The sequence below is a fragment of the Bactrocera neohumeralis genome, chromosome 4 (genome assembly GCF_024586455.1).
Source record: "Bactrocera neohumeralis isolate Rockhampton chromosome 4, APGP_CSIRO_Bneo_wtdbg2-racon-allhic-juicebox.fasta_v2, whole genome shotgun sequence".
NCBI lineage: Eukaryota > Metazoa > Arthropoda > Insecta > Diptera > Tephritidae > Bactrocera > Bactrocera neohumeralis.
This window is the reverse complement of record NC_065921.1, coordinates 73,555,974-73,582,676: the sequence shown is the minus strand read 5'-3', so window position 1 is coordinate 73,582,676 and position 26,703 is coordinate 73,555,974. Positions and strand designations below refer to the sequence as shown.

The 26,703-nt window shown below is 31.2% G+C and overlaps 2 protein-coding genes and 1 long non-coding RNA gene across 5 annotated transcripts in view; all 3 read left to right on the top strand.

Moving 5' to 3' along the window:
* The window catches only part of LOC126756674 (ecdysone receptor), a 310,622-nt gene that overhangs the window by 120,988 nt on the left and 162,931 nt on the right, over positions 1-26,703 (top strand). The gene's annotated exons all lie outside the window — the stretch shown is intronic.
* Positions 4,142-7,432, top strand: LOC126756714 (uncharacterized). The gene is made up of 2 exons (XR_007666629.1): positions 4,142-5,533; positions 6,016-7,432. It is a non-coding gene; the product is annotated as an uncharacterized LOC126756714 (long non-coding RNA).
* Positions 8,012-26,703, top strand: part of LOC126756706 (nitric oxide synthase-interacting protein homolog) — a 131,695-nt gene continuing 113,003 nt past the window's right edge. For all 3 annotated transcript variants that reach the window (XM_050469960.1, XM_050469957.1, XM_050469959.1), the window contains exon 1: positions 8,012-8,766. In XM_050469960.1, coding sequence (XP_050325917.1) covers positions 8,448-8,766 — 319 coding nt within the window. In that variant the 5' untranslated portion in view covers positions 8,012-8,447. The remainder of the gene's footprint in view (positions 8,767-26,703) is intronic.

Genomic DNA, 26,703 nt, shown 5'->3' with positions numbered 1-26,703 from the left:
TTCTTTTAGTTTTTTACGTCGTAATTTAGAAATCTTCCGAGTCTTTTAAATTACATAAATTTACTTCCCTATAAAATCGTAATCTTGTAATCGAGTTCCCTATAAAATTCTCCATATTCTGTTCGGTTAATACAAAGCTTACTGCTAATTTCATTATTAACCGGAAAAAGCAGATAATATGCAAAAATTATAAGCAATAAACAAAAAGAAATCTAAATAAGCCCAACCTTAACTCCTCACCTTAGCACTGAGTGCCAAACTTTCTGAGAATTAAAAGCACCACCCTCATAGATCAACTGCAAAAAGTCGATGATTTCCAAGGCAACAACAGCATTGCTTTACATAATCATAATCAGTTGCTGGAATTGTAAATTGCTTAGTCTAATTTAATATTTCAAGAGAAATTGGAAGTTTCCGCTCTTCTACGTTCTTCACCCACTTTTAATATTTTGTACCTTGAACGGAGTATATTAAGTCCTTGCATGGAAAACTCTTTTACTTGAGAAGGTATCTTAATGAAATTAGACATGGAGTTTTGTCCAAAGCAACGGTACAAACTACGAAGAAATTGTTAAGGTTATACCACTTCATCATATAGCTGCCATATAAACTGACCGATCCAACTCAAGACCTTGTATAGAAAACTATTTTATTTGAGAAAATATCTTCACGAAATTTAGCATGGATTATTGTCTGAGGCAATGGTGAAATTTCCCAAAAAAATGTTCTAATTGCACCATTATAGCATATAGTTGCCATATAAACTGTCCGATCCAACTCAAGTACTTGTATGGAAAACTATATTATTTGAAGATATCTTAATGAAATTTAGCTTGGATTATTGTCTAAGGCAATGGGGAAATTTCTCAAAAAATTGTCCAAATCGCACCACTATAGCATATAGCTGCCATATAAACTGAACGATCCAACTCAAGTCCTTGTATAGAAAACTCTTTTATTTGAGCCAATATCTTCACGAAATTTAGGATGGATTATTGTCTAAGGCAATGGATAAGTTTCCGAAGAAATTGTCCAAATCGCACCACTATAGCATATAGCTGCCATACAAACTGGTCGATCCAACTAAAGTCGTGGTATGGAAAACTCTTTTATTTGAGATTTCTTCATAAACTTTGATATAGTTTATTATTCAAGCTATATTTCCCGAAGAAACTGGGTAGATCAGACTACTATATAAAACTATTTTATTTGTCAAGATATCTTCACGAAATTCGATATAACTGATTAACCAAGACATCGCCATACAAGCTAATATACACATACATATATTAACATATACAAATTTTTTTTACCGTTCAATGTTCTAGAAAAAAGTAAAAGTCTAATTGTTTGTTTTGTTTATGTTGTTGTTGTTGTTGTTTTTCTAATCACACGTATCTGCGTCAGGTGAATGAGTTCAATGCATCGCACAAATATTCCAATAAATTGCTACACTGTAGCCTGCCAGCAAAATATTAGAGGCACACAGGCACACAAACATAGAAACACAGATAACTTTCGGTCATATGCCCACTCGCGTACTAAAATACATGCATATGCATGTATGTACAAATAAAAAAATGCTTAATTCTACATAGTTCACTAACATATGTATGCGTATGTGTGTGTCTAATTGTGTTCCTCTTTTGATTTCCAACTTGGCTGCCTTTTATTATTATTGCAATGCCGCCTTTGCACTTGTGCACACACACACTCACACACTTACATGCTAGTCAAAAAAAGCAACAGCAGAAACCGCTGCGAGTCAGTTTGACGGCGCACCAACAGCAAAGAAATTCTATAGATGTCACACACATATACTTATTAGCATTTTATATGTATGCGCGTGTGTTTATATGTAAACAAATATATGCACCGGCACAAAATCGAAAGATATCTACACGAGTTGTTGTCGATAACGGGGTGTGAGGTGTGTGTGGTGTGCCTTTTGTGTAAAGGGTGAGTTGGTGAGGCGAGGGTGTTGGAAAAAGTAGAAGTAAATAGAAGCGCACTCACCACTCTCACTGCACACCTATAAATTGAAGGTAGCCTCATATATATATATTAACATATATATGTATATACAGATAAACACTCATTGCCCACATATACATATGTACGTGTGTGTATAACGCTGCCTACTGCAGTATGCGTGCAACGATGTTGAATTTTCGTGTCTGTGTAGTAGTGTAGCTGACTGCATCGGCATTTTTCATTCATCGCCCGGCGGCATAAGCAAGTTGCGGTCGAGTTCAAGTTTGAGATATGTAAACCTGCGAAATGAGAAAATATGCATGTGTATGCGTGCGAGTGTGTGTGTGTGAATGCGAGTAAACAAAGCAGAGAGCATTGCTGAGGTGAAAGAGAGCGCTCATTTGTTAGTTCTAAGCGAGGGGTTGAGCAAGCAGTGGTGATATGTAGTTGATATGATGCTTTAAGGGCGTAAAGTCATGTGATGTGTTCATGTTGATATGTATATGATGTGATTTAGGAAGTTGTGATTATTTTGGGCATCATGGCAGGATAGTTGTTAGTTATTAATGTGATTTTCAGTTATTGTGAGTTGTATACGTTGTCATATTGAACATTGGTTTCTTGTACAGAAAATTTTCAGAAAATTTATCAATATTGTTAATATTGAAGAATTAAATGAATTAAGAATGATTTAAAATATGTCACGTTGTGTCAATGTAAAACCAACATACTATTTAATAAAAGTAATTATATTTGACATTACTGAACAATCAACTGTCATTTTACTTTGGTTTGATAGCTTGTGATATACAAATGATATTATTATATGTTTAGTTAGCTCATTTAATATGATTTGATGTAATAATAGTAAGATCTAATAGGTGGTAATTTAGTTTAATTTAAAATTTTTATTTTTACTTGATATGATGTGATATTAATGATGTGATGTGTTCTAAAAATACAAATGCAATAAATTTTATTAATAAACATTTTATTTTAGTACAAAATATTTTTACTTAGTATGATATGATGTGATATTGATGATGTGATGCGATCGAAAAATACAAATTTTATTAATAAACATTTTTTATTTTAGTTTAAATTTTTTTACTTGATATGATGTGATATTGATGATGTGACGTGACATTGATGTGATATGTTCTAAATATATTTTATTTATTATTTTAACGTAATTTTGATTTAAAAATTTGTAAAAAGCATTTGCTTACTATGATGTGATATGCGTGTGACTTTTGAACTGAAATCCAACTATTTCATGGCAAATCATTTGATATCATACGAGTATGAATTGGGTGACATAATGCCATCAATAAGAAGTAGTAACCCGAATTGCTATGATATTTGGAGAATTTGGCTTATTATTATAGATTTATATTAATTGATGTGATGCGTTATAAAATGTAGTGATATGACTTGAAACAATGAGTTGATGTAAATAGTATTTTTTAAATTTAGTGTGAATTGATAAATTTATTTTCTTATTTTAAATTCAAAATTTCTGAAAAAAAATTAAATTATAAAAGTAATTGTCTGCCCTGTCATATGGTGAAGTGGGAGATCATATGATATGCGGTGAATTTTGTTATATATTATAAGTTTACTTTTATGGATACGATGTGACTTGAAATATAACGTTGTGTTGTAATTAGTTATTTAATTTAGTAAAATGTGATATTTTTATATATTTTACCATGATGTGATGTGCGTGCGATATTTGATGCTTAGTAGTCATAACATTTGATATTGTGCTTTGATGAATTTTTACAATGTGTGATGTTTGGCAAATTTTAGTATTAGAAATTTTTCTTTAATGCTGGGAAGTTATATTGATGACGTGATGTTATCATCATGTGACGTAGTACTAAAAGTACGATAAATCACGGGACTTTGAAAATGGTCAAAAGTGAAATATGCAAAGTGTGTGTCGGGTAGATGGGGGGAGAGGGAGGGGAGTTTAGGAAAACCATGCTTAGAAATTAGAATCATTTGTCTTCAATCTGTGATGTCAACCTCATTTTCTCTTATGACTTTTTAATATAAAAGTCAGCTGATCACACCACACGCGAGATGAGCGCAAAAACTATGCCGATTTGAGCACCCTTTGCATCGTCTAACACAGTGATACCATCAACCACATTATATTTAGGTAACATCATATGTAGGTAACTGATGCGCTCTATCGCCCTGAGTTATTCAACACACATTAAGCGTGCACTCAAACAGCATTGTGGTGAAATACCATGACACTACCTTGAGCGACTGTCACACTTGCCAAAAGTAGCGGTGTAAGTTAAAGAAAACATGTAGAATGCGAGCGCAAACATTAAATGAGCGACGAAAGAGAGAGTTGGCAAGACGACGAAAAGGTGCAATCAACAATGAGCCACACCACACACTAGCAGTTCATGGCAGAGCCAGTAAGCAAAGCAAAAGCGGCTAGCAAGTGGTGAAGCGCATGCAAAATGCAATGTGTGTATATGACAAGAAAGTGGTGGTGGTAGTGGTGTGCTGGTGGTGGTGAAAAAGTCGCATTGGCGCTGCAAAGAAAATAAACAAATGGAGCTGACGGCAAGAGCAGCACGAAACGACACAACTGAGCGCATAAGAAGTCAAGGGTGTGCGTTTACACATACAAACACGCATACGAATTTGTGTGATGTGCATATACGTACATTTGTGTGCATATATACATACATTTGTATATGTATATTGGCGTGTTCGGCTGAGCGCCAGTTACTGTGGTGAATACTTGTACGCTGGCACAGCATTTGCGCTGTTATGCCTTTCTGTATCGTTTGTGTGCCGTCTGCTGTTGTCTGCTCGGAATCGCTTTCATTGATTTCAGTATTTGTTTGGACTTCAACGCTGGCGGTGTACAAATCGGTTGTTATACGAACATATACTACTAACGGCAGCGTGTAGAGGCAGAGACGAGTACGCTTTTCAACGCAATAGCGCAAAAAACATAGAAAGAAACACTTCTTACTCGTCGCCCCAGTGCTATGACACTACAAATAAATACATACATACATGAATACATGTGTATATAATACAAGTTAGAAACAAGTGAAAGAAAACATCAAATAGTGGCTTGCTGTATTTTATAGTGTTTTATGAAAGCGGAGAGCAAGCAAGCAAAAATTAATATATATTCGTACATACATATATATTTTTGCATACGTAAACCTGTGAAGAAGTAGCTGAAAAAATATTTTATTGAAATTACAAAGTACCTACAACTTAAAAAATATAATATATTTATAAAAAAATATATAAATATATTCTAACTGGCAGCAGTGCTGAAAATACAAAATTGCAACTAGTAATTGTGAAAACGCGTGTTCGTTAGCGGCCGGTCGTCGTGTTGACTGTAAATATTTGGCGTTTTTCGGTAGTTTCTCTGCGACGTTGACGTTAGTTGCTGCCGGGACGCGCAAAATTGAACGTGATCGTGCGTGCATTGAAAGTGCATGCTGTAACAACAACAACAATATTTACAACAGCAAGTAAAACGTGTTAACCAGTGAATGCGAAAATCGTAAGGCAAACAACAAGTGCAATTTTAGCAAATGCAACAACAACAAGAGCAGCAGCTTAGTGCTGTTCGTAGTTCTATTATTTTTGAAAATTTTTAACACAAAAGTGCAACTTCCAGGCAAAAAAAAAAGAAAGAATTCAGTGGTTTGTGCGTGTGTGTGTGTACACAGCGGGAAATGTGTGTGTCTAATATATCTAATAAGCAAATGCAAGTAGCTGACGCGCATGCAAGCGTTTAGGGCGTGGGAAAAATGCAGTTTTGCTGATTTGAGTGGTGTTTAGAAAGTTATAGAATATGTAAAAAGAGGGTTTCACAAAAAAATTTTAATGATAAAAATTGTGTAGTATTGAAAAAAAATGAAAAAAGTTGTTTGGCGTGAATAAAGTAACGAAATAATAATAAAAATTAGCAAAAATAATAATAAAAAGGAGTAAAAAGGAAAGGCTTTAAGGCGCAAAATTAATAAATGATTAATATTTCAGAAGGCGCAAAATCAATAAATAATTCATATTTTAGACGCCACAAAATTAATAAATAAATAGTTGAGTGCAAGTTCAAAAAAAAAATATATATATATATACATATATACACTTAAAAACAAAATAAAAAAAAATCGAAACAAAAATTTTGAAAAAAGTTTCGAAAATTTTTTTTGGAAAAATTAAAAAATAAAAATTTCGTACAAAATTAAAAAAATAAAATAAAATAAAAAAATCCGTAATAAAAATTAAAAAACAATTTTCTACAAAATTAAAAAAACCAATCTGAAATTCAAAAATTCCCACATTGTTCGCACAATTCAAAATTTCGCTAACCAAAATCGCTGTGTCGCTAAACATGTGTGCTCATGTGTTTAAAAATACGCCAACAACATAAATACTACGGAACTGCAAACAAAGTGCGCACGAACAACTACAACGGCAAAAAGGCGTAAAAAGTGTGAAGCGAAAGGCAGAAATTTGCCATAAAACAGCAGAAACGTTTTACTTTGAGTGAAAGGCGACTACAAGTTTTGCTAAAAAGTGCAAATTAACAACAAGAATTCAAATTAACAAAATAGTAACAACAAAAGCAGGCAGCTAGCTAGTTGAGAACCGAATGTGTGGAGAAAGTAGGCGCTGCAAAATAGAGAAGCAGCAGCGTTAAAGTGACCAAATGCTCAAAGGAAGGGCAGTGGCATAGAAAATAAAGCAACGAGACGGTGCAATAAAACAACAATAACAACAAAAGAACGCTTTTAAGCAGCCGCAACACGTATTTGCCTTGACTTTTCGCCTTTTCGAGCAGCAAAAGAACAACGCGCAGCACGTAGCAACTGCCTGACTAAATGTATCTGCTGCGAAAAAGGCATCATTGAAGTCTAGCAAGCGCCCTACCAATACATTTTATTATAAATGTTACATAGAGCTGAAATTCTTACTCAGCTTCTTCTATGATTCTAATGCCAGCGGCGTCTGAAACTTATATAAAAGTTATCTGATAGCAGCAAGCTACAGCAGCAACAAACACCCACACATGCCACACGTCGAAGGTGTTGTTGCTGTTGTTATCCCGAAGGTGCGTCTGGCATTTTATCAAATTCTATTCGCATTTCTTTTTCTTGTTACTTTCTGTACGACATAACTGCTGCGTGTAACTGTCTGCTCAAGGTCTGTACCACAACAAGATTATAAAAAAGCAGATAATAAAAACGAAATGTCAGGAGGACGCAACAAATAAAAAATCAGCAGCTGAGCGGAATTGAGCTGTGCTGCTTAGCTGAAATGCGAGTTGGCGGCTGTCTGGCACAGTAATGCGGCAAGTGAGTTAGGAAGAAAGTCAACAGCAACAAATAACAAAATCACACACAGTCAGTGCGCAGAAAGCTGCGCTGGTGAAGAAAAAGAGCACAAAGAAATAGTTCTTGCGCTCAATTGGGTCTGCTGATGCACGCTTAACTGCGTCTCCCCACGGACTCATTGGTATGCGTATACGCAACTGCGGCAGACATACAACAACAGCAAAAACAATAAAAGTAGTAATAAAAAATCAAGTATTTCGCATGGCAAAAACAAAAAACACAGCTAAATAAAAGTATTTGCTGTATTAAGGCGCTTAGGCGGCGCACGATTTGGTGGCAGCTTTAAAAAAATCTGCTGGAGCAGACAAGATTTAAAAGAGTATACAAAAAGTTGCTTTGGAAGTGCAAAATCACTTTGGAATCTAATGCGAAATAAATGCTAAAAAGCAAATGCAGAAAAATTAAAGAAATTAAAAAAAAAAATTAACGAAAAAAATTAAGGAAAATTAAAGGAAAATATAGGAAAAGTGCAAAGGTAAAAGTATAATTGAAGAATTTAAAGATAAATTAAGAAGAAATTAAAGGAAATTAAAAGAAAATTACAAAAATTAAAGGAAAATTTTAACAAAATGAATTAAAAAGGTAAAATAAAACCAATTAAAGGAAAAAAAATTAAAACAAAATTAAAAAAAAATAAAGAATAATAAAAAAAATTGAAGAATAATTAAAAAATAATAAAAAAATAAAGGAATAATTAAAAAATAATAAAAAAATAAAGGAATAATTAAAAAAATTAAAGAATAATACAAAAAAGTTAGAGAATAATACAAAAAAAATTAAGCAAAATTCGAAAAAAATTAAAGAAGAGTTAAAAAACCTGCGCGCTTCAAAATTTCTCCAAGTAAACTACCTGCACACGACAACAACAACATTACAAAAAATGGCCTTAAAATCAATTCTTGAAACGCATTTATTTTCCAAAAAAAATTTACAATTTTAATTTATGCCGTACAAAGGCAACCAAGTAAACCAACGCGCCACCTCACCCAACAAGAGCACTTGAAGTAGAAACAACTACAAAAACAACAACCAACCAACTACCTACGCCCCATAAAGGCAACATACACAACCTAAATGGATTTATATTGTTATCAGCCAACGCCACCTGCCTCACTCATGGATTATCCCGTTGGACCGCATCAACTGCAAAACGGCAGCAGCGGTGTTGGTGGCATCGGCGGCATCGTCAACAACACTAACGCGTACTTCAATAATATTTATACGAATGGCGTTGCCAACAACAATAATACTAGCAACAACAATAACAGTAGTAATCTTTATAATCATCATAGTAACAGTGATAGTTCATCGGTGACGACGACAACAACAACAGCGACAAATTTTGGTGATTGCATCGGTTTGGAGCGGGCTTTCGATTTCTACAGTGATCGAGGTGAATATGCACACATAAATACTTATTGTATTGTTTTTTGTGAAAGTTTTGGTTGTTTTTTTGGAAAACAAAAATGTTTATTGCATTTTTAATGCAATGAAAGTAAAGTTTGTGCAAAATTAATGAAAATTCCTAGACAAAAGTTGAAGAAAATGTGGAAAATACAAATGAAATGCACTTAAAATTGTTTGAAAACATTAATTGAATGCTTGTAATTAATGGCATTGTGTTGAGTTGTTGTTAATTGAATTTCTGCTTGGCAGCTAAAGCAAGATTTGGCATTTTTCGCAACGAAAATTTATTGCAAATTAATACGCAAGCAGTGTGTTGACATTGCTGTTGTTTGGCATAATATTCGTAATATTCTATACCAGCTGATTTTTGTCTGTCCGATTCAAATTTGATCAGCTGATATTTCGAGCAATTTAGACAAGCGTAACATTGTTATTTGGTAAATTATTATTTTTGGTAAAATATTCGACTATGCCAGCTGATTTTTTGTCATTCCAAGTCAAATTTGATCATATGGTTTTCCAATGATTTCGATTTTCTAAGTATTATTTGTTCTAAAATTTTCAAATGTTTCATCTGAATTTGTCAGTCCGGGTCAAATTGATCAGCTGATATTTTAAGCATTGCCTAGTATTATTTTTGGAAAAATTGGTCCAGTCCGGTTCAAATTTGATCGTATATAATTTCAATGATTGCGATATGATATAATCTAGACATTAGTTTTTGAGTGTTTTGAGTTTTAACCGGTTATAATTAATCACAGTAATAGTATTTCGACAAAACTACAATTTATACCTAAATTTTGAATTTCAAAATATTTCGAAGAAATCAGATAATTTTAATTTTTAACAATATTTATAAATAAAAATGTGCATTTCGTTTGTTTTTCTCAAAATATTTGGTCTTATATTCAATTATATCTATATTTTAATATATACTGTTTTATTATAATTTTCTGCCTTCATTTGTATAATTTTGTCATACGATTTCTTTGTTTTTTTATTAGCACTTTAATTGGTTGACATTTCTATATATTTTTTCGTGTTATTTTGGAATATTTTTCTACAGTATTGAGCGCATTATTAGTTTTTACTTTAAATTTTACATTTTCTCCTTGTATTTTCGTAATTTGTGTTATTGGTTACTTTCTCACTTAAAAAAATAGTTAATTACTTCACAATTTTTAATTTGAAATCGTATTTCAACAGTATTCTCAAATAAGCAAATCAATCATCTATTGGTTTGAAGATGTAGTTCGTCTTTTTGATGAAATGAAGTTGTAGATAAAACTATTAATCTTTTTGACGAAAAATACGAAATTTTTGTAAAATCTTTTCCATTAGCTGACTTCTTCTTTCTTTTCGGTGAAAAGCACGAAAGACATTGAAAATATTCGTCTTTTAGACGAAAAACACGAAATTTTTGGAATAAATTTTCCATTCGCAGAATTCAGTGTTTCGATGAAAGACACGAAATTGTTGAAACAATTTTTCATTAGAAAAAATCGTCTACTCTACGAAAGACACGAAACTATTGCAAAAACTTTGGAAATAGTTACAAAAAGTTTTTCGTTTTCAGAATTGGACTTTTCCAGGAAAAACATCGAAATTGTTAAAAAAAAATCGAATTGTTTTTTTTAACAATTCGAAAAACATGGAAATTTTTGGAAAAAAAATTATTTGAAAAATTCGAAAACATCGAAATTGTTACATCCCATTAGCAAATTGTGAAAAGTGGAGAATTTTTCCTTTGACAAAAATTTCGAAATAACTACAAAAAGCTTTTCGTTTTCAGATTTCGACTTTTCGACGAAAAACATCGAAATTGTTGAAAACATTGTTATAAGAAAAATTACAAGAACATCGAAATTGTTGCAAACATTTTTTTATTAGAAAAATTCGAAAAACATCGAAACTTTTGCATTCTAGTTTTTATGAATTTTAGTAGCAGAATTCGTCTGCTCAACGCAATTATTGAAAACACTCTTTCAAAAACAAGAAACTGTTAAAAAACCTTGGTAGAATTTGTCTTTTTTGTAAAAAACATCGAAATAGTATAAAAAGTTTTTCGTTTTTGGAATTTCGTCTTTTCGACGAAAAACATCAAAAGTGTTTTCAACAATCATTCGCTCGAAAAATTCGTCTATTCGACGAGAGACACGAAATTGTCAGAAAAAGTTTTCAGAATTCACGATTAAATTTATATACCCAAAAGTATAGTTTTTATAAAGGTTATACCGTTATTATGTTTGTTTTTGTGTTTTAGACTGCAAAATATTTCTCGAGAGTGGAAACCAGCAATAGCATATTTTTTTATTTTTCCCCCCAATCTAGTATTTGCCTTCGTATTAGTACACACTCCTTACTTGCAACGTTGTTGACCAACTAACTGATTTTCCTTCAACTAAACTACCCACACGGCCATTTGCTGTGCTGGTAGGTCCTTGCAAAATACATAACTCCAACTCTTCTTTCTTGCATTTAATTCAAATATTCCTTCGTTTCGGTTTCTATATTGTTTTTGTTGCATATATTTCAACCAAGTAAATTTCTAGAGTTTTTCTTTTACCACATTTAGCTACATTTTCCACTGCATACTCGCCTAGCACAATTTTTCCTCGTGCCTTTTCTTGCATTTCGTCATGCCTGCCATTTATTCATACCCCCTTTACCAAATAATTCCACCAATTATTTGTTTGTGCATATTCGTTGGAGCATTTAATATATTTTTGTTGTAGCATTCACCGTTGGTTGGTTTTATGTCACTAAACTGTGAGGTTTTTCTTTCTTTCGTTTGTAATTTGCTGGTCGATTTTCGGCCTGTGAAATACGAGCAGCAGTAATAAGTGGTCATTACACTGCTTTTAGGCAACGCAAAAAAAATCCAATTTCGTAGAAGAGTGCTGCCAAGCGCTTATTCGACGGCAGAGAGAGAGAGAGAGTAGGTTGTTTATATGTATTTATATTTTTATACGTTTCTATGTAAAACCGCAGATTTTTTCGGCTCTTCTCTTAACTTTCATTAATTTTTGCATTACTTTACTTAATCCTGCTGCTTCTCTGGTGTGAAGCGGCATTTGCCGCCACCGCTAACTCCTCCTTACTGCTGTGGCTTTGTTACTTATTACAAAATGCCGACATCAATTACCGCCGCCACGCAGACACATTTTAATTACTTGCAATATTTCAGCAACTCCTCGTCGCTTTCGACAATTTCATGTGGTTTAAATATATGATCTTCCTTTTCTTCCTTTAATTTGCCTTCACACCGCGTTCTTTGCGCGTTCCGTGTATAGGGAGCTTTTGAGCACAAGCAGCTCGCTTCAAGTGTTACTCATACGCCGTGTTTGCCGTTTTTACCTTAAAAATTTCTTGTGTACGACACTTTAAGAAAATTTTCCTTTATTCCTCTACTTTAGCCTAACTAATGATTTTGAGAATAAGCCATGAGACACACGGGAATTCCTACCCTTAACGCTGGCTTCGCTGTCGACGCCGCAGCAGGACAAGCGAATTGCTTAAATGTCGCCGATCTTTATTGCGTGTAATTTATTTATTTTTATACCGTGAACAGGGTATGTTAAGTTTGGCACGATGTTTGTAACACCCAGAACTAAATATCGGAGGCCATATAAAATATATATGTATACCATATATAAAGGACTAATGTGAGCAACAGAGTCGATTTAGTCATAACCTTCTGTTTTTCATCTGTAAATACGTGAACTAGTGCCTCAATTTTTCAGATATCGCTCTGAAATTTTGAACTCATGCGTTTCTCCTCAAAACGCTGCTTATTTGTTGGTAACGCCGATATCGCGCCACTATAGCATATAGCTGCCATACAAACTGAACGCTCAGAATCAAGTTCTTCTAAGGAAAACTTTTTTATTTGATAAGGTATCTTTACGAAATTTTGCAGAGACTATTATCTAAGGCAGCGGTATAATCTGCGAAGAAATTGTTCAGATCGGTCCACTATAGCATATAGCTGCTATACAAACTGAACGCTCAAAATCAAGTTCTTCTAAGGAAAACTTTTTTATTTGATAAGGTATCTTCACAAAATATGACACAGAGTATTGTCTAAAGAAATAATGCAATCTCCCGAGAAATGGTTTAGATCGGTTCACTATAGCATTCAAGTCTTTACAGGGGACAATTTTTTTTATTTGTGTAAGGTATAATAGTTTCGGTGCAGCCGTAGTTAACGTCTTTTGTTTTCGTTTTTCCTTTTATTTACTTTAATCATTATTTTTATTGCTCGTACGCTTTACTTGCTGCTGCTTGACTTTCGTTCTTTGCTTCGGCTTTGTCGTCGCTACATTTTAATTATAATTAATGAATTTGTTGCGTCGCCAAAGAGGTTGGGTGAGTGATTGTTGGTGTCGGTGCTGCCTTTCGGGTGCGACACATTTTACAGAACTAGGCGTGTTGTTGTTTTTCGTCGTTTGTGTTGTTTTTCGTCTTTTGTTGTTGTATTAGTCCTTCTAATCGCCTAACCACTAACGACCGTTTGGCGTTTGCTCTTCGTGTTTCGGCTTTTGTGGCATATAATACGCCTTGATTTACAAGCCAACAACTCACAGCGCGCTATCGTGTAAACTTTTCGTGTAAAAGTTAAGTATTTGTATGTATGTGCGTGCGTGTCTGTGTATAAAAAATGGTTGCTCATACGCCGTGTGGCGGCAACAGCGTCTGCCAAGTCGCTGCTCCTTGCTCACACTCTTACAGCTACGCTTCCTTGCTGCTTGTTTTGCGTGTTGTTTACTTGTTGTTGTACTCTCTAGTGGCTGCTCATTTGCCTGCCGCTGCTAATAGCGCCACCGCGCCTCTACTTCTGCGCCGTTTATTACTTCATCCCAACCTCCGTCGACTGCCGCTGTTAATGACACTCTTTTTTCTGCGCTCAAGCAGTCATTTTTATTGTTTTCGGAACACCGTAGTCATATCCACAGGGGGGTGGTGTGGTGCCAAGTTGTTTTACTTGAAGTTTTATTGCGCTACGACTTTCTTTCTTTCCGTTTTTTACTAGCCTTCGCTCTTTATGCCATCATCAATAGCGTTGTAATATGATTAAATTACTTTTTAACTAAAAGAACAACAACAACATTTAATCGCTGTAAAATTAATGAACTGCTGCCGTTGATATGTCTCAAAAGTTTTTGTCATAATTTTTTATGAGCGCGAAAGTTTGCGCCAACAACTCTACTGTTGATTGTGGCATATTATCGTGATTTGTTAGTGATAAATCATTAGCGGTGGGGTGTAGGAGCTGATAAACTGCCTGGTAGACAATATGACAATAATTACTGCAAATTGCTAGTTATAGTAAGAAAATACTTTACTATCTGTTAGTTAGTTTACTGTTAATTCGCCATACAGCAGTTAGAGAGTGATAGTGTCCAAGACTGTAGGCAGTTTTTCCATTCAAAAGCTGCACCACTACCCACTTTTACTACCCAATTTATCCAATTCATATACATATTTATACCGATGTCTAACATATCAAATTTTATAGCGAAATCTTTGCACAAATCTCTGCCAAAAATGCCATAAACTATGCCGCAACAAAGTAACACCCAAAACCCCTACAATTTCGTTAGTTAGCTGCCAGCAACAAAGCATAAATTTAAGCCCAACGGGTCTTAAACTTTTTTATTTACTTTTTCCGTTTCCAAATGCGCATATATACGCAAATATTTCTACTTTTACGTGCTGCTTCTAGATTTTCTAAACTTTCTGTCATTGGCTTCTTGTTTTTGTGTGTCCATAAACTGTCGGAAAAAATTTGCATATTTGCCACTGTCACTATGACAGCTGTGTAAAATGGTTTATTTACATACGTTTTCATATAGAAATATAACTAATAGAAAATATATACATATATACACTAATAGAAATATATACATATATATATAGTATGTATTTAAATATATTCCTCTATTATAAAAGACATTGATTTGAATTGCGAAAAATAGTTGAGTTGAGTTGAAGTTGTCAGGGCACACTATGTAAATTAAACGAATTTCTTTAGAATTCATTTGAATAAAATAATGCGTAGACCTTCTCTGAAATGTTGAAGAGTAGGGGTGCTCTGTAAACTAGCCGCTCATATGACAAATTTGAAAGGTTTTAAAAATTGTGAATTCTATAATTGGTCAGAAAATTCATTTGACATAATCACAATTGATTATTATAGTAAATTGATAATTTATGAATAGTAAATTGTAAATATTTAATTTTTGAGAATATATTATCAATGTACATATATTGTATACATTTATTCGGTTTGCCAAAATCTGGAGAGTGGCGATTCGAATGAATAACTATGATGCAAATTAATTTATTTTTTTTGCCATAATTTTACCTATAATTTTGCCATAATTTTAATTTCTACTGTTGACATTTTTTTAATTTCTCTGTAATTTTTATTTAAATTTGGCATACCTTTTATTTCAAATTTTGCCATAATATTTTATTTTGCCATAATTTATATGCTGTATGAATTTATTCGGTTTGTCAAAATCTGGAGAGTGGGGAATCGAATAAATAATTGTAATACAGATTAGTTTCTTTTGCCATAATTGTACCTACAATTTTTCCATAATTTTAATTTCTAACTTTTGCCATTATTTTTATTTTATTTTTAATCTGGCATACTTTTTATTTAAAATTTTGCCATAGATTATATATCTAATTTATACATAATTTTTCTTCGTCTTTTTACCATAATTTTCAATTCTAATTTTTGCCATAATTTTCATTTCTACTTTTGCCATAATTTTTATTGCAATCTTACCGTAATTTTTATTTCCAATTTGCCATATTTTTTATTTCAAACTTTGCTATAATTTTTGTTCATAACAATGCTTAAATTTTTATTATAATTTTGCCATAACTTTTATTTATAATTGTGACATAATTTGTTTTTTAAATTTTGTTTAACTTTCATAACAATTTTGCCTCTATTTTAATTTTTTACTTTTGCCATAATTTTTGTCTTTTTGCATAATTTTCATTTCTAATGTTGCCATAACTTTCATTTATTTGTTGCCATAATTTTTGTTCATACTTTTGTTAAAATTTGTATTCCTACCATAATTTTGCCATCATTTTAATTTTTCTATAATTTTATTTATAATTTAAAAAAAATTATTTCTAATATTTCCATGATTTTATATATCGAGTTCAATTACTGCATCATTTATTGTTATTTAGTTGTCCGACACACTACATAAATTTTCTATTTTCTTTTCTACACTTTCAAGGCATTTCTGCTGTACTTGAGCAATTACTTCCATTTGCCTTTCTGGCGCATATGTCACCACCCGCTATTTCGGGTAACCAAAAAGCATTATACAAGAAAATAAATAAATAATCGTATACAAATATGCCATTAAAATTGGAAAACCATTCAATTTCCCAGCCAAATGAACTATTACTTTGGTGCACATAAATATTTTTCTCCATTTCGTGACGCCATTGTCATTGAAAGCAAAATGCGGACTTCTATTGCTTTTCTCATTTCTAAATATACATTCAGCCGCATATAGTGATGGCGCAAATTTATTTTCAATTTAACAGCTTCAAAGACGCTTTGCAGCTCTGCACAGCCGTAAGCCATAAAAATATGTTTTGAATTTTTTAAATTGGAAATTATTTTCTCCAGCAGAAAAGCGCACAATTATGAGTGGGTTGTCATAGAATCCTCACATGCGGCTTGTTGCGACTTTTGTGCAAAAGTTGGCTTAAGGTGAGCTTCGAAATGAAAGTTTATTTTTGTACTTTTATAGCATGGGTGTGGTATGAATTCATGATTCTTTTAGTTTTAAAAGTTTAAAAAATTAAAAAATTAAAATTAAACTGACTATAGAAAACAATAAATAAAAAAATTTAAAATAAATTTGAAAAATTCAAAAAAATTAAGTAAACAATAATAAAAAATTAATAAAAAATTCGAAATAATTAAAAATGAGTCGAAAAAATTTACAGAAAAAAAATAAAAATTAAGACAAAAATTAACAAAAATGTTAAAATAATTAAAAAATAAAATGTAAACATTAAATTCAATTGAACAAAAATAATTAAAAAATTTTAAAATTGTTCCTAAATTTAAAAAAAAAATTTACATAATTAACAAATTCTAAAATTAATGGAAAATGAGATATAAAGTATATAAAAATATGAAAAAATGAATAAAAAATTTAAAGGAATATAAAAACAATTAATTTTTTTTGAAATGTGGTTGTAAAATCTAAAAGAAATAAAAAATTGATGACCGAAATAAAAAAGTAAAAAAGTTAAAATAAAAATTTTAAAAAATGAAATAAAAAATTTAGAATTATTAAATAAATTTTAAAAATTATTAGAACATGAAAAATAAAATACATAGAAATAAAAAAATTTATAAATTTAAAAAAAATTAAAAAATTTAATTAAAAATAAAATAAAAAATTTAATGAAAAACATTTAATATAAAAAAAAACAAATAAAATACAAAAATAAAAATAACTTAAATTAAAAACAACTAATTAATTGAAAAAATTAAAAAAAAAATAATTAGAAAATTTAAAAGTTATCGGAAAATTACAAATAAAATATAAAGAAGGAAACAGTTTTAAATAAAATTTGAAAAAAAGTTAAAAAAATTAAGAAAATTGAAATTTAAAAGAGATACTTAATTAAAAAAAATAATAATAAAAAAAATAAAATAAAAAATTAATAAAATATCTAAAAAATATGAACAGTTTTAAATTTTAAAAATTATTAGAAAATGAAAAATAAAATATATAGAAAAAAATAATAAATTTTTAAAACAATTAAAAAATTTATTTAAAAATAAAATAAAAAATTTAATTTAAAACATTTAAAATAAAAAAAACAAAAAAAAATCAAAAATAAAAATAATTTGAATTAAAAACAAATAATTAATTAAAAAATTAAAAAAAATAGGAAATTTAAAAATTATCGGAAAATGACAAATAAAATATAAATCAAGTAAACAATTTTAAATAAAATTTAAAAAAGTTAAAAGAATTAAAAAAAAAAATTAAAATTTAAAAAGATAATTAAATAAAAAAAATTAAATAAAAAATAAAATAAAAAATTTAAAAAATATGTACAATTTTAACTTTTTTTTTTTAATTTGTGCAGTTGTTTTTGTTTAATAATATTTTTTTTTTAATAATAATAATAATATTTTTTTTGTGGCTATATTGTACTCGCCTATTGTAATTCCAATTTCAAACATTTTCCATCATTCCAGTTAATAACAACGCATTTCACGCTATAAGTGTCAGCTTACCCTGCAGTATTCTTCTGATTGCCTCTTATTTTGTTTTTCTTATTCTCGTATCACTTTTGCAGTTATTTGCTGCGCTGCCTCGCACTACTTTGCCTGCGCCTTCTTTCCTATAAACCTTGTCGACTATGCAAAACCACGTAGTTGCCTTGACGGCAGCCAGATAATGAAATTAGCAGGTAGCCACGCTGACGTCACAAAAATCCGGTATCCTTATGGAGTTTGAAAAAATCAAACAACTATTTCTAGAAACACAGCACACATTTATTTGAAGAAAAATACATACTCCTTACCCTCAACTGCACTGACGCTTGGCAAAATCTGCCGTTGCTCTACTCGTTTTCAAATATTTTCTGCCTTTCTTTAGCGCTATCTTCACTACCTGCCAGCTATTCGTCACATATGTTTCCAATCTGTTGTTGTCGTTGCCGTGGCATGTTGCACAAAATGCAGCCTGTTCTACGCTGCTTGCTTGCTACCTGCCAAAGCCGCTTGTGTACGGTTCTCTCCTTACAACCTTACAATCTTCCACAATCGCCACATGAAGATTATTTGAAACCTATTTTATTGTTGTTGGGCTTTCTTCTGGTGTACTTTGATATTTTTCTGCTGCTAACACAGATTTACGACTGCAAATACACCAACAACACCAGTGCCATTCGTGATATTCATATGCTGAACAGTCCTCAAATGGTTTGTCTCGCTCGAAGGCAAACAATATGCCGACTACGCCGCCTGTCTACGCTCTCTATTGTAGCAATCGGTGATTTCTTTAGCTCTAACTGGGCATTGTATGCCCAGAAAAGTGAATTTGTAGTTGATTTGTTTGACTATTTGACTGCATTTCATTATCAATTAGCAAACAATGTGTAATTGTGGAATTGTATATATACATATATACCATATTTATATACTATATGCACATAAAAATGTATTTATGTATATGCAAGAAATTTGATTTATATACATATATATACCAACGAGTGCGCTGCACAAAAATATTCGCTTTATAATCTACCGACTCTGACAGTAGCTGTCAATTTAGCTTTCCTATTTCGCCTCGTATTTCACTGTCAATTTTCCCGCTAAGTAGCTTAACTTGCAACTACAGAGTAATACGCACACACAAATAAAGGCGTTAGCAGTCCTTTGTGTCTACGTATTTATATAGTAGTATTTATATAGTACTTAGTAGTATTCAAATATATGTAAATACTTATAAAAGTTGAGTCCTAACTCACAGTATTGAAATGCACTAGTTTTAAACCACTTACAACTGACATGAAACGCAACTAGTTAGTCGAATATCGTGCTTTTCCAAAAAAAAAACTGCATAGTTCTTTACTGGACGTAGCTCTACTTAATGTCAAATGTCAGATTTCAGCCAACAATGTAACAGTTATTTGTTATATAATGAATTCTAAATAGTATTTTATTTTTTTGAACTTACATATTATTCATCTTTTTCGCTCTAATGCATTTTTCGTTCGAAAAATCGACTTATAAACTAGTATTTTCCTAAGTAGTTGAATATGAGTTAAAAATATCACTACTTCACAACTAGTTTTAGACTGGTTTTTTTCGGACTAGTTTGATATTTCACTACTTACTGAATATTAATTTTTTATTTTTGTGCGAAAATCACTGATTGAAGTAATCGCTGGCTGAATACGAGTATAAAAAAAATTTCTGCTGCGAAACTAGTTTTTTTTCCGACAAGTTTGCTATTGCACTACTTACTGAAAACATTATTTCTTTTTGTGCGCGAATCACTGATTAATATAGTCACTGACTGGTTACTAGTATAATTTTAATATTTCTGCTGTGAAACTAGTTTCCGAGTAGTTTTTTTCTGACTAGTTTGATATTGCATCACTCATCTTTTTCTTTTTGTGCGTGAGTCAATAACTTAATAGGAGTAAAAATCAAAAATTTCTGCTGCTAAACTAGTTTTAGACTAGTTTTTCCCTAACTAGTTTGATATAGCACAACGCACTGCGTTTTATTTTTTGTGCTTCTGTGTCCGTATCATTGACTAAAATCAACGACAGACGGTCTCTGCTAACATTATATTAATAACACAGCGTCTTATTTACATTTATACTAACATATGTATATCCTCACATACATACCTTTAAATGTCTGTTTATTACCTTAAAGGTATTTATTTGCAGAATTTTATGCCCGCAAAGGATTTCGCCGTTATTTGTGTGCTTTTGTTTGTGTCTCAAAATATAAAATCCTTTCACTGGCAGTCTCTAGAGTCACAGTGTAATGATCCTTTTATGTCGTGCAGGTGCATGAAGAGTTCTTGCCACATCATATATTAGACTATTTATTCGTCTACAATGGAAATGTAAAAGATATGATTTAAACATGGAGCTGTCTGTGATTCAATTCCTTTTTGCTTGCCGACATTGAACGCTGCTCTCTTGTAAAAAAAATTACATATTGAAGCAACAAAGTTTAACAGTTCATTGTTGCTTGATACACGAGTTGTATTTGATTTCTGATAGGTTATTTGATTTATGCCAGTTTATTGGTTTATGTCAGTAAATTTGATTTATCTAATTTATTTGATTTATACCAGCTTATTTGATTTATGCCAGTTTATTAGATTACGTAGTTTATCTCATTTATGCCAGTTTCTTGTTCGATTCGCCAAACAACAAAGTCTACCAGTTGCGTTATTGCTTGGTACACAAGCTTTATTTGATTTATGCGAGTTTATTTGATTAAACCAGTTTATTTTATTTATACCAGTTTAATTGATTTATGTCAGTTAATTTGATTTATACCAGTTTATTTGATTTATACCAATTTATTTGATGTATGCCAGTTTAATAAATTTTTACCAGTATATTTAATTTATACCAGTTATTTGAGTTATTCCACTTTAATTAATGTATACCAGTTTATTTAGTGTACAGCACTTTATTTGATTTATGCCAGTTTACTAGAATTCGTCAGTTTATATTATTTATCCCAATTGCTTGTTCGATTCGCCATTCCTTTTGAATTTTGGCAAATCGAAGACCGCTCATTTAGGGTTTTGTTAGTTTTGGCATTCCTTTTTGTATTTATTTTTTATTTTTAAGTTTTTAAAAATATTTATTATTATTTTTAATTGCTTTTGCTCTGCATTTCAGTTTTAGTATTTATTTTACTTTTTTTATATTTATTTTATATTTTCTATTTATTTAGTATTTTTTATTTATTTTTTCTAATTTAGTTTCAATTGGCTTTTCTCGGAATTTATTATTTTTTTAATTTTTTTAATTTTTTAAATTATTATTTTTTATTTTATTTAATAATGTAATAGAACAATATATAAAGATAAGTATTTACATAAATTCTCCAAACTATAAATGTAAATATTTTTTTTTATTTTTTTATTTTTACTATTCCTCGAATTCTCGCTTTAAGTTACTTAACGCGATTCCTTCCATGTTTTCGGCGTCACGTGATTCTTTTACATCACCCTCAGCGTGCGCTTTTACTATCTGTCCGTCCTCCACACTCGACTGTCGGTCTTTATTTATTTTCTTCACACAGTCTTGTTGCATTTCATTTTGATTAACGTGCAATTAACGTCGCAAGCGCTACGCACATGCACACAATAGCATACAATACATACATATTTATATATTATTTATATGTATGCACCTATGCACGTTAGTCATATATGGATTCTCATGCCATCAGCTACTTGTAGCTCGACAAACCGTCAGTAAACACGCGATGGCACAACACGCTTCCACTTTCTGCAGCATTATCTGCTCGCTCGTTGTGATACAAACACACACACATGCGCGCATTTGCTAAGCTGGAGTCGCTTCCAACCACCGGCGTTCGATTCGCTTGCTGCCCTTCAAATGCTTAGCTCAACTGACATTCATATTGCACTTTGATATAAATTCTCTTACTTCAATATAATTTGCCTTAATTTGACTGGCATTGCTGCGCAGTGTCTGGGCGGTTTCACTGGCTGGTGGCTGACGACTGGCGGCTGCTTGTGGTGTTAACCTCGAATAGTTGTTGTTGTTTTTCTTTGTTGTATGGCTGCCTTATTGCTTTTTGGGAAATTGAAAATTCGTACCTCCGCATTGTGTGGCAAATTGTTAGGGTTTATTGTTGGTGGCAGCCTAAATTGTTGTAATGAGAATTTATTGACTGCTCACAAATTGAATGAAGCGTTTCAAAATTTTTGCTGCCAATAAATAATTGAAATATGTAAGTAATTAGTGCGAGATATACTAGTGTGGTGTTTGTTTATGTTTGTGTGTATACTTAAGCAGCTAATTAAGCTGTTTTCGAAAATTTATATTATGAATTTTTAACTATATTTCTAAATCGATTTATAGCTATGCTATCATTGTAGTGAAAAGCGATAATATATAAGTTGAACAAAGTGAATTATAAACAATAAAAAAATATGATTAAAAATTATTTTTTTTTATTTTATAATCCCGATATAATCTTAATTAGAATATTATCTTTTAATTTCTAATACCAAATACTGCAAAGAAAAATTAAAAATATATTTTTAATATTAAAAATTCGATTTTTATAATTAAAATTAAATTGTTTAATTAAAAAAATTAAATAATTTCAATTAAGTAAAAAATTAAATTATTAATAATTTAATTAAAATGTAATTAAATAAAAAAGTAAAATATTTGATTTTTTAAATTTTATTATTATAAATAAATTTTAATTAAATAAAAAAGTCAAATATTTTATTTTTTAATTAAATTATTTAATTTTATGCTTAATTTTTTAAATTATTTTTTTTACCAATTCGGAAATTTTAAGTTTAAAATTTATTTTAATTAGTTTTTTAGTTTTAATTAAAATTTAATTCAATAAAAAATTAAAATATTCAATAAATAAATTTTTAATTAAATTATTTAATTTTATACTTCAGTTTTAGGATTAAATTATTTTGTCAATGCGGAAAATTTAATTTGAAATTTATTTGTAATTAATTTTTTTTTACTTTTCAATTTAATTCAAAATTGAGTAATTTAATTAAAAATTAAAAATGGCAATTTTGATCGTAAAAAATAGCAAATATGGGTAATTATGAATAATTATAAATTTTTGAACCCAAAATCAAAATTTAAAGTTGATGTTTTGATCAGAACTCCCGAATTTAAATTTTCAGTGGAGATTTTGCTATAATCCCGAAATTAATTTTTAAATTTTTAATCCCGAAATTTGAATTCGAATCAGAATTTTTGAGGTCGTTTTACACCTGAGTTTGCAACTTTTCTCATCAAAAAAATCATATAACCAATAGCCGAGCTTTCATAGGCTCCAAAGCTCTTTTCGATGAAAGCTCTTTGAAAATCGAGCTTGGTTTAAAGAATAAAATGGTGGACGTTCCAAAGAAAAATCACCTAGAGAAAATAGGTTAAGGAAATCTATAGCAATAAGTCGAGATTTCACAGGTCAAAAGCTATTTTCTGATGAAAGCTCTTCGAAAATCGAAGTTGGTTTTAAGTAACAAGATGTTGGACGTTTAGCAAAACAAATAATCGGGAGGATATTAGTTAACAAAATTGTAACAAATAGTCGGGCTTTCACAGGCGCAAAAGCTCTTTTTGATGAAAGCTCTTCGAAAAACGGCAAGCTGTGAAAAATGCGCAAAAAACATTGTTCAAATGTAGGTGGTATAAATAATCCAGAAATTGAAATTATATGGAGTTCTAAATAGTTTAAGTCGGTTAAGGTTATTGCCAAGATATTGAGTTTTGCTGTCCAAATTTTTAAGCGAAGGGAAATTATATTTTACTTTTAGAAAATCTTAGAGCTTCTACCCTCGATTAACGAGTCTTCATTTAGCTGCTTCAAATTATTAAAAAAAATGCACAGCATTTTTACCGTTATGCATTTATGCGAGTATACTAATACGCTAAACCTCAGTGCTACTTTTTCCCAAATATTAGCAAGACTCCGTTCGCCAACTAATACTTCAACGTCTTGCAGCTAGCACAACTCGAAATATGTTGCGGTAGAGCACAGCTAATATAGAACACATTTCTTTTTATGAAAACTCAAAAATTGACACACAAAAAATAATTAACTAAAAATAGCAAGAAATTTCAGGGGAAAAACACTCGAGCCAGACCAAAAATGCAGGCTGCCAGCAACAAATGGAAAGTATTTACTTACATATATGTGTGTATGTATGTAATTGTGTAACATTGTAGCAAATTAAAGTCAACGAAATTCAACACATACACACACGCACACACTTGCATGCATGAATGTTTGGAGACACACTGAGGCGAAAAAACTAGCAACACTACGAGCGACCGGCAGGCAGCCAAGCAAGCGCATTCATTCTAAATGGTGTCAAACTAAAAATAAAATTTCCATTTCCAAATCTATGCGCAACGGCAACAAGAACAACAACTATGCTGCTTAAATATTCGAGTATATGCTTGAAGACAGCATATCTGCAGGTTCGGTGCGTGTGTGTTAGTGTTTCGGTGTGTGCGTGTGTTTGCGCGCTCACCCAAATAGCTACATCATGCAAGTGAAGTATGACAATTTTTTGTCGCTTCTCGTTCGTCTGACAGAACGAATTGAATAACAAGTAGCTGCCGTTTTAAAAAACCAGCGGAAGACGTGTATTCACTACAACAACAAAAACACATACATATGTAGTACATACATACATATAATATTTTCAAATATAAAAGAATGCAGGAAGCAGTTCTGTAGAGACATAGTATATTTCTGTATATGCGTGTGTATATGCATTTACTTATATAAAAATAAATATGTATTTGTATGTAAGCAAGTATATGTGGTCACCAATTGTGCTGCAAAAAGGTGAAAACCGTGTATATTTTTTGATAACGGTGTTAATATGATTTTATTATTAATTTTAGAAGGAAATTTTGACTTTTAACATTTTGTAGGTATATTTATACTGAGGGTTACGAATTTCAAAATTTAAAGTTTTTAATAAAAAAAAACGTTTTTAAAACTGGGGAACTTATTTTAAAATTGAAAAACTCTTGACATAAAAAAAAAAATTGTAAATCTGTGAAAGCTCTACTATTTGCTACCCATTTTTTTAACCAATTTCTTCTCGGTGACTTTTCTGCTAAATTTTACTTCTTAAACCAAGTTTGATTTTCGAGGAGCTTTCATCAAAAGAAGCTCTAGAGCCTGAGAAAGCTCGCATTTTTGTTATATATTTTTTAATCAATTTATTTACGGTGCATTTTTGCTAAAATTTTACGACTTAAACCAGCTTCGATTTTGGAGAAGCTTTCATCAAAAAGAGCTTTTGGGCGTGGGTAGCTAAGTTATTTATTTACTCTATTTATTATCGTTGATTTTCCTGCTATACCTCTTATTATTTTTTGATTTTCGAAGTGCTTTTCAAAGCGAACTTTGAATCTGTGAAAGCTCGCCTATTTGCTACAGATTTTCTTAACAAATCTCTTCTCGCTAATTTTGCTGCTAAACTTCCAATATTTTATGCCCTAAGGCATCTTTAAATTTGGAGCAGCTTTCGTCGAAAAAAACTTTTGAGCCTGGAAAAGCTGGGCTATTTGTTACAGATTTTTTTTAACCAATTTCTTCTCCGTTATTTTTTCAACGTTCAACATTTTATGTCTTAAACCTACTTTAATTTTCGAGTAGCTTTCATTAAAAATAGCTTTTGCACCTAGAAAAGCTCCGCTATTTATTAGAGATTTTTCAAAAAAATTTCGTCACGGTGATTTTTATGCTTAAACCGACTTTAATTTGCGAGCAGCTTTCATCAAAAATAGCTTTTGAGCCTATGAAAGCTCGAATATTTGTCTTTGTATGATCTCACTCACTGCCAAAGATTCAACATTTTTGTGGTTAAATCAACTTCGATTTTCTAGAAGCTTTCACAAAAAAAAAGCTTTTAATATTCTTATATAGCTTTTCAATCAATATCTTCTCGGTAGCTTTTCTTCTAAACGTCTAAAATTGTATGCCTTGAATCACTTTTCATTTATCGGTATTTTAGCTTTAGTTTTACAAAGGTTCGACCTTTTTCGTTCACTGGCCAAACTTTCAAAACTTTTTGTTGATAGAACTTATATATTAACTTTCAATTACCGTAAGACTGTCGCTCGATGTCTCGCTTTCTTCTGAAATTACGACACTTTTTTCTTTTAAATCATTTCACCACTATTTTAGCTTCCGTTTTTCTAAGAGAGACAAAAATACGTTTGTCCAGGTAATATTGTCGCGCCAAGCGTGCTCTGAAATTTGCTATTCACTCAGAAAGCTACCCAAAAAATGTGTCAAGTCGGTTTTGCTGCCGGCAAAGTTATTTCTAAAATTTATAATTATTTATGGCAACCTGTTTTTTACATACACATCTTATTTATATCTAATATACGCATGACAGTTCAGAAACAACACTAAAGAAGCACTAAGCTTTAAAAGCTTTATCTAAGCGCTCGGTCAGTGCATTCCGCGGTGCGTCTAATCTAAATTAAACCTTTTACGAATCAAGGTCGGTCAGTGGTTTACATAAAAAACCAAAAACTCGTTTAAGTATGCGTTGTTCTACAAATAAAAACTCGAAATCGATTTGAAGTATAGAAAAAAACTGAGCAG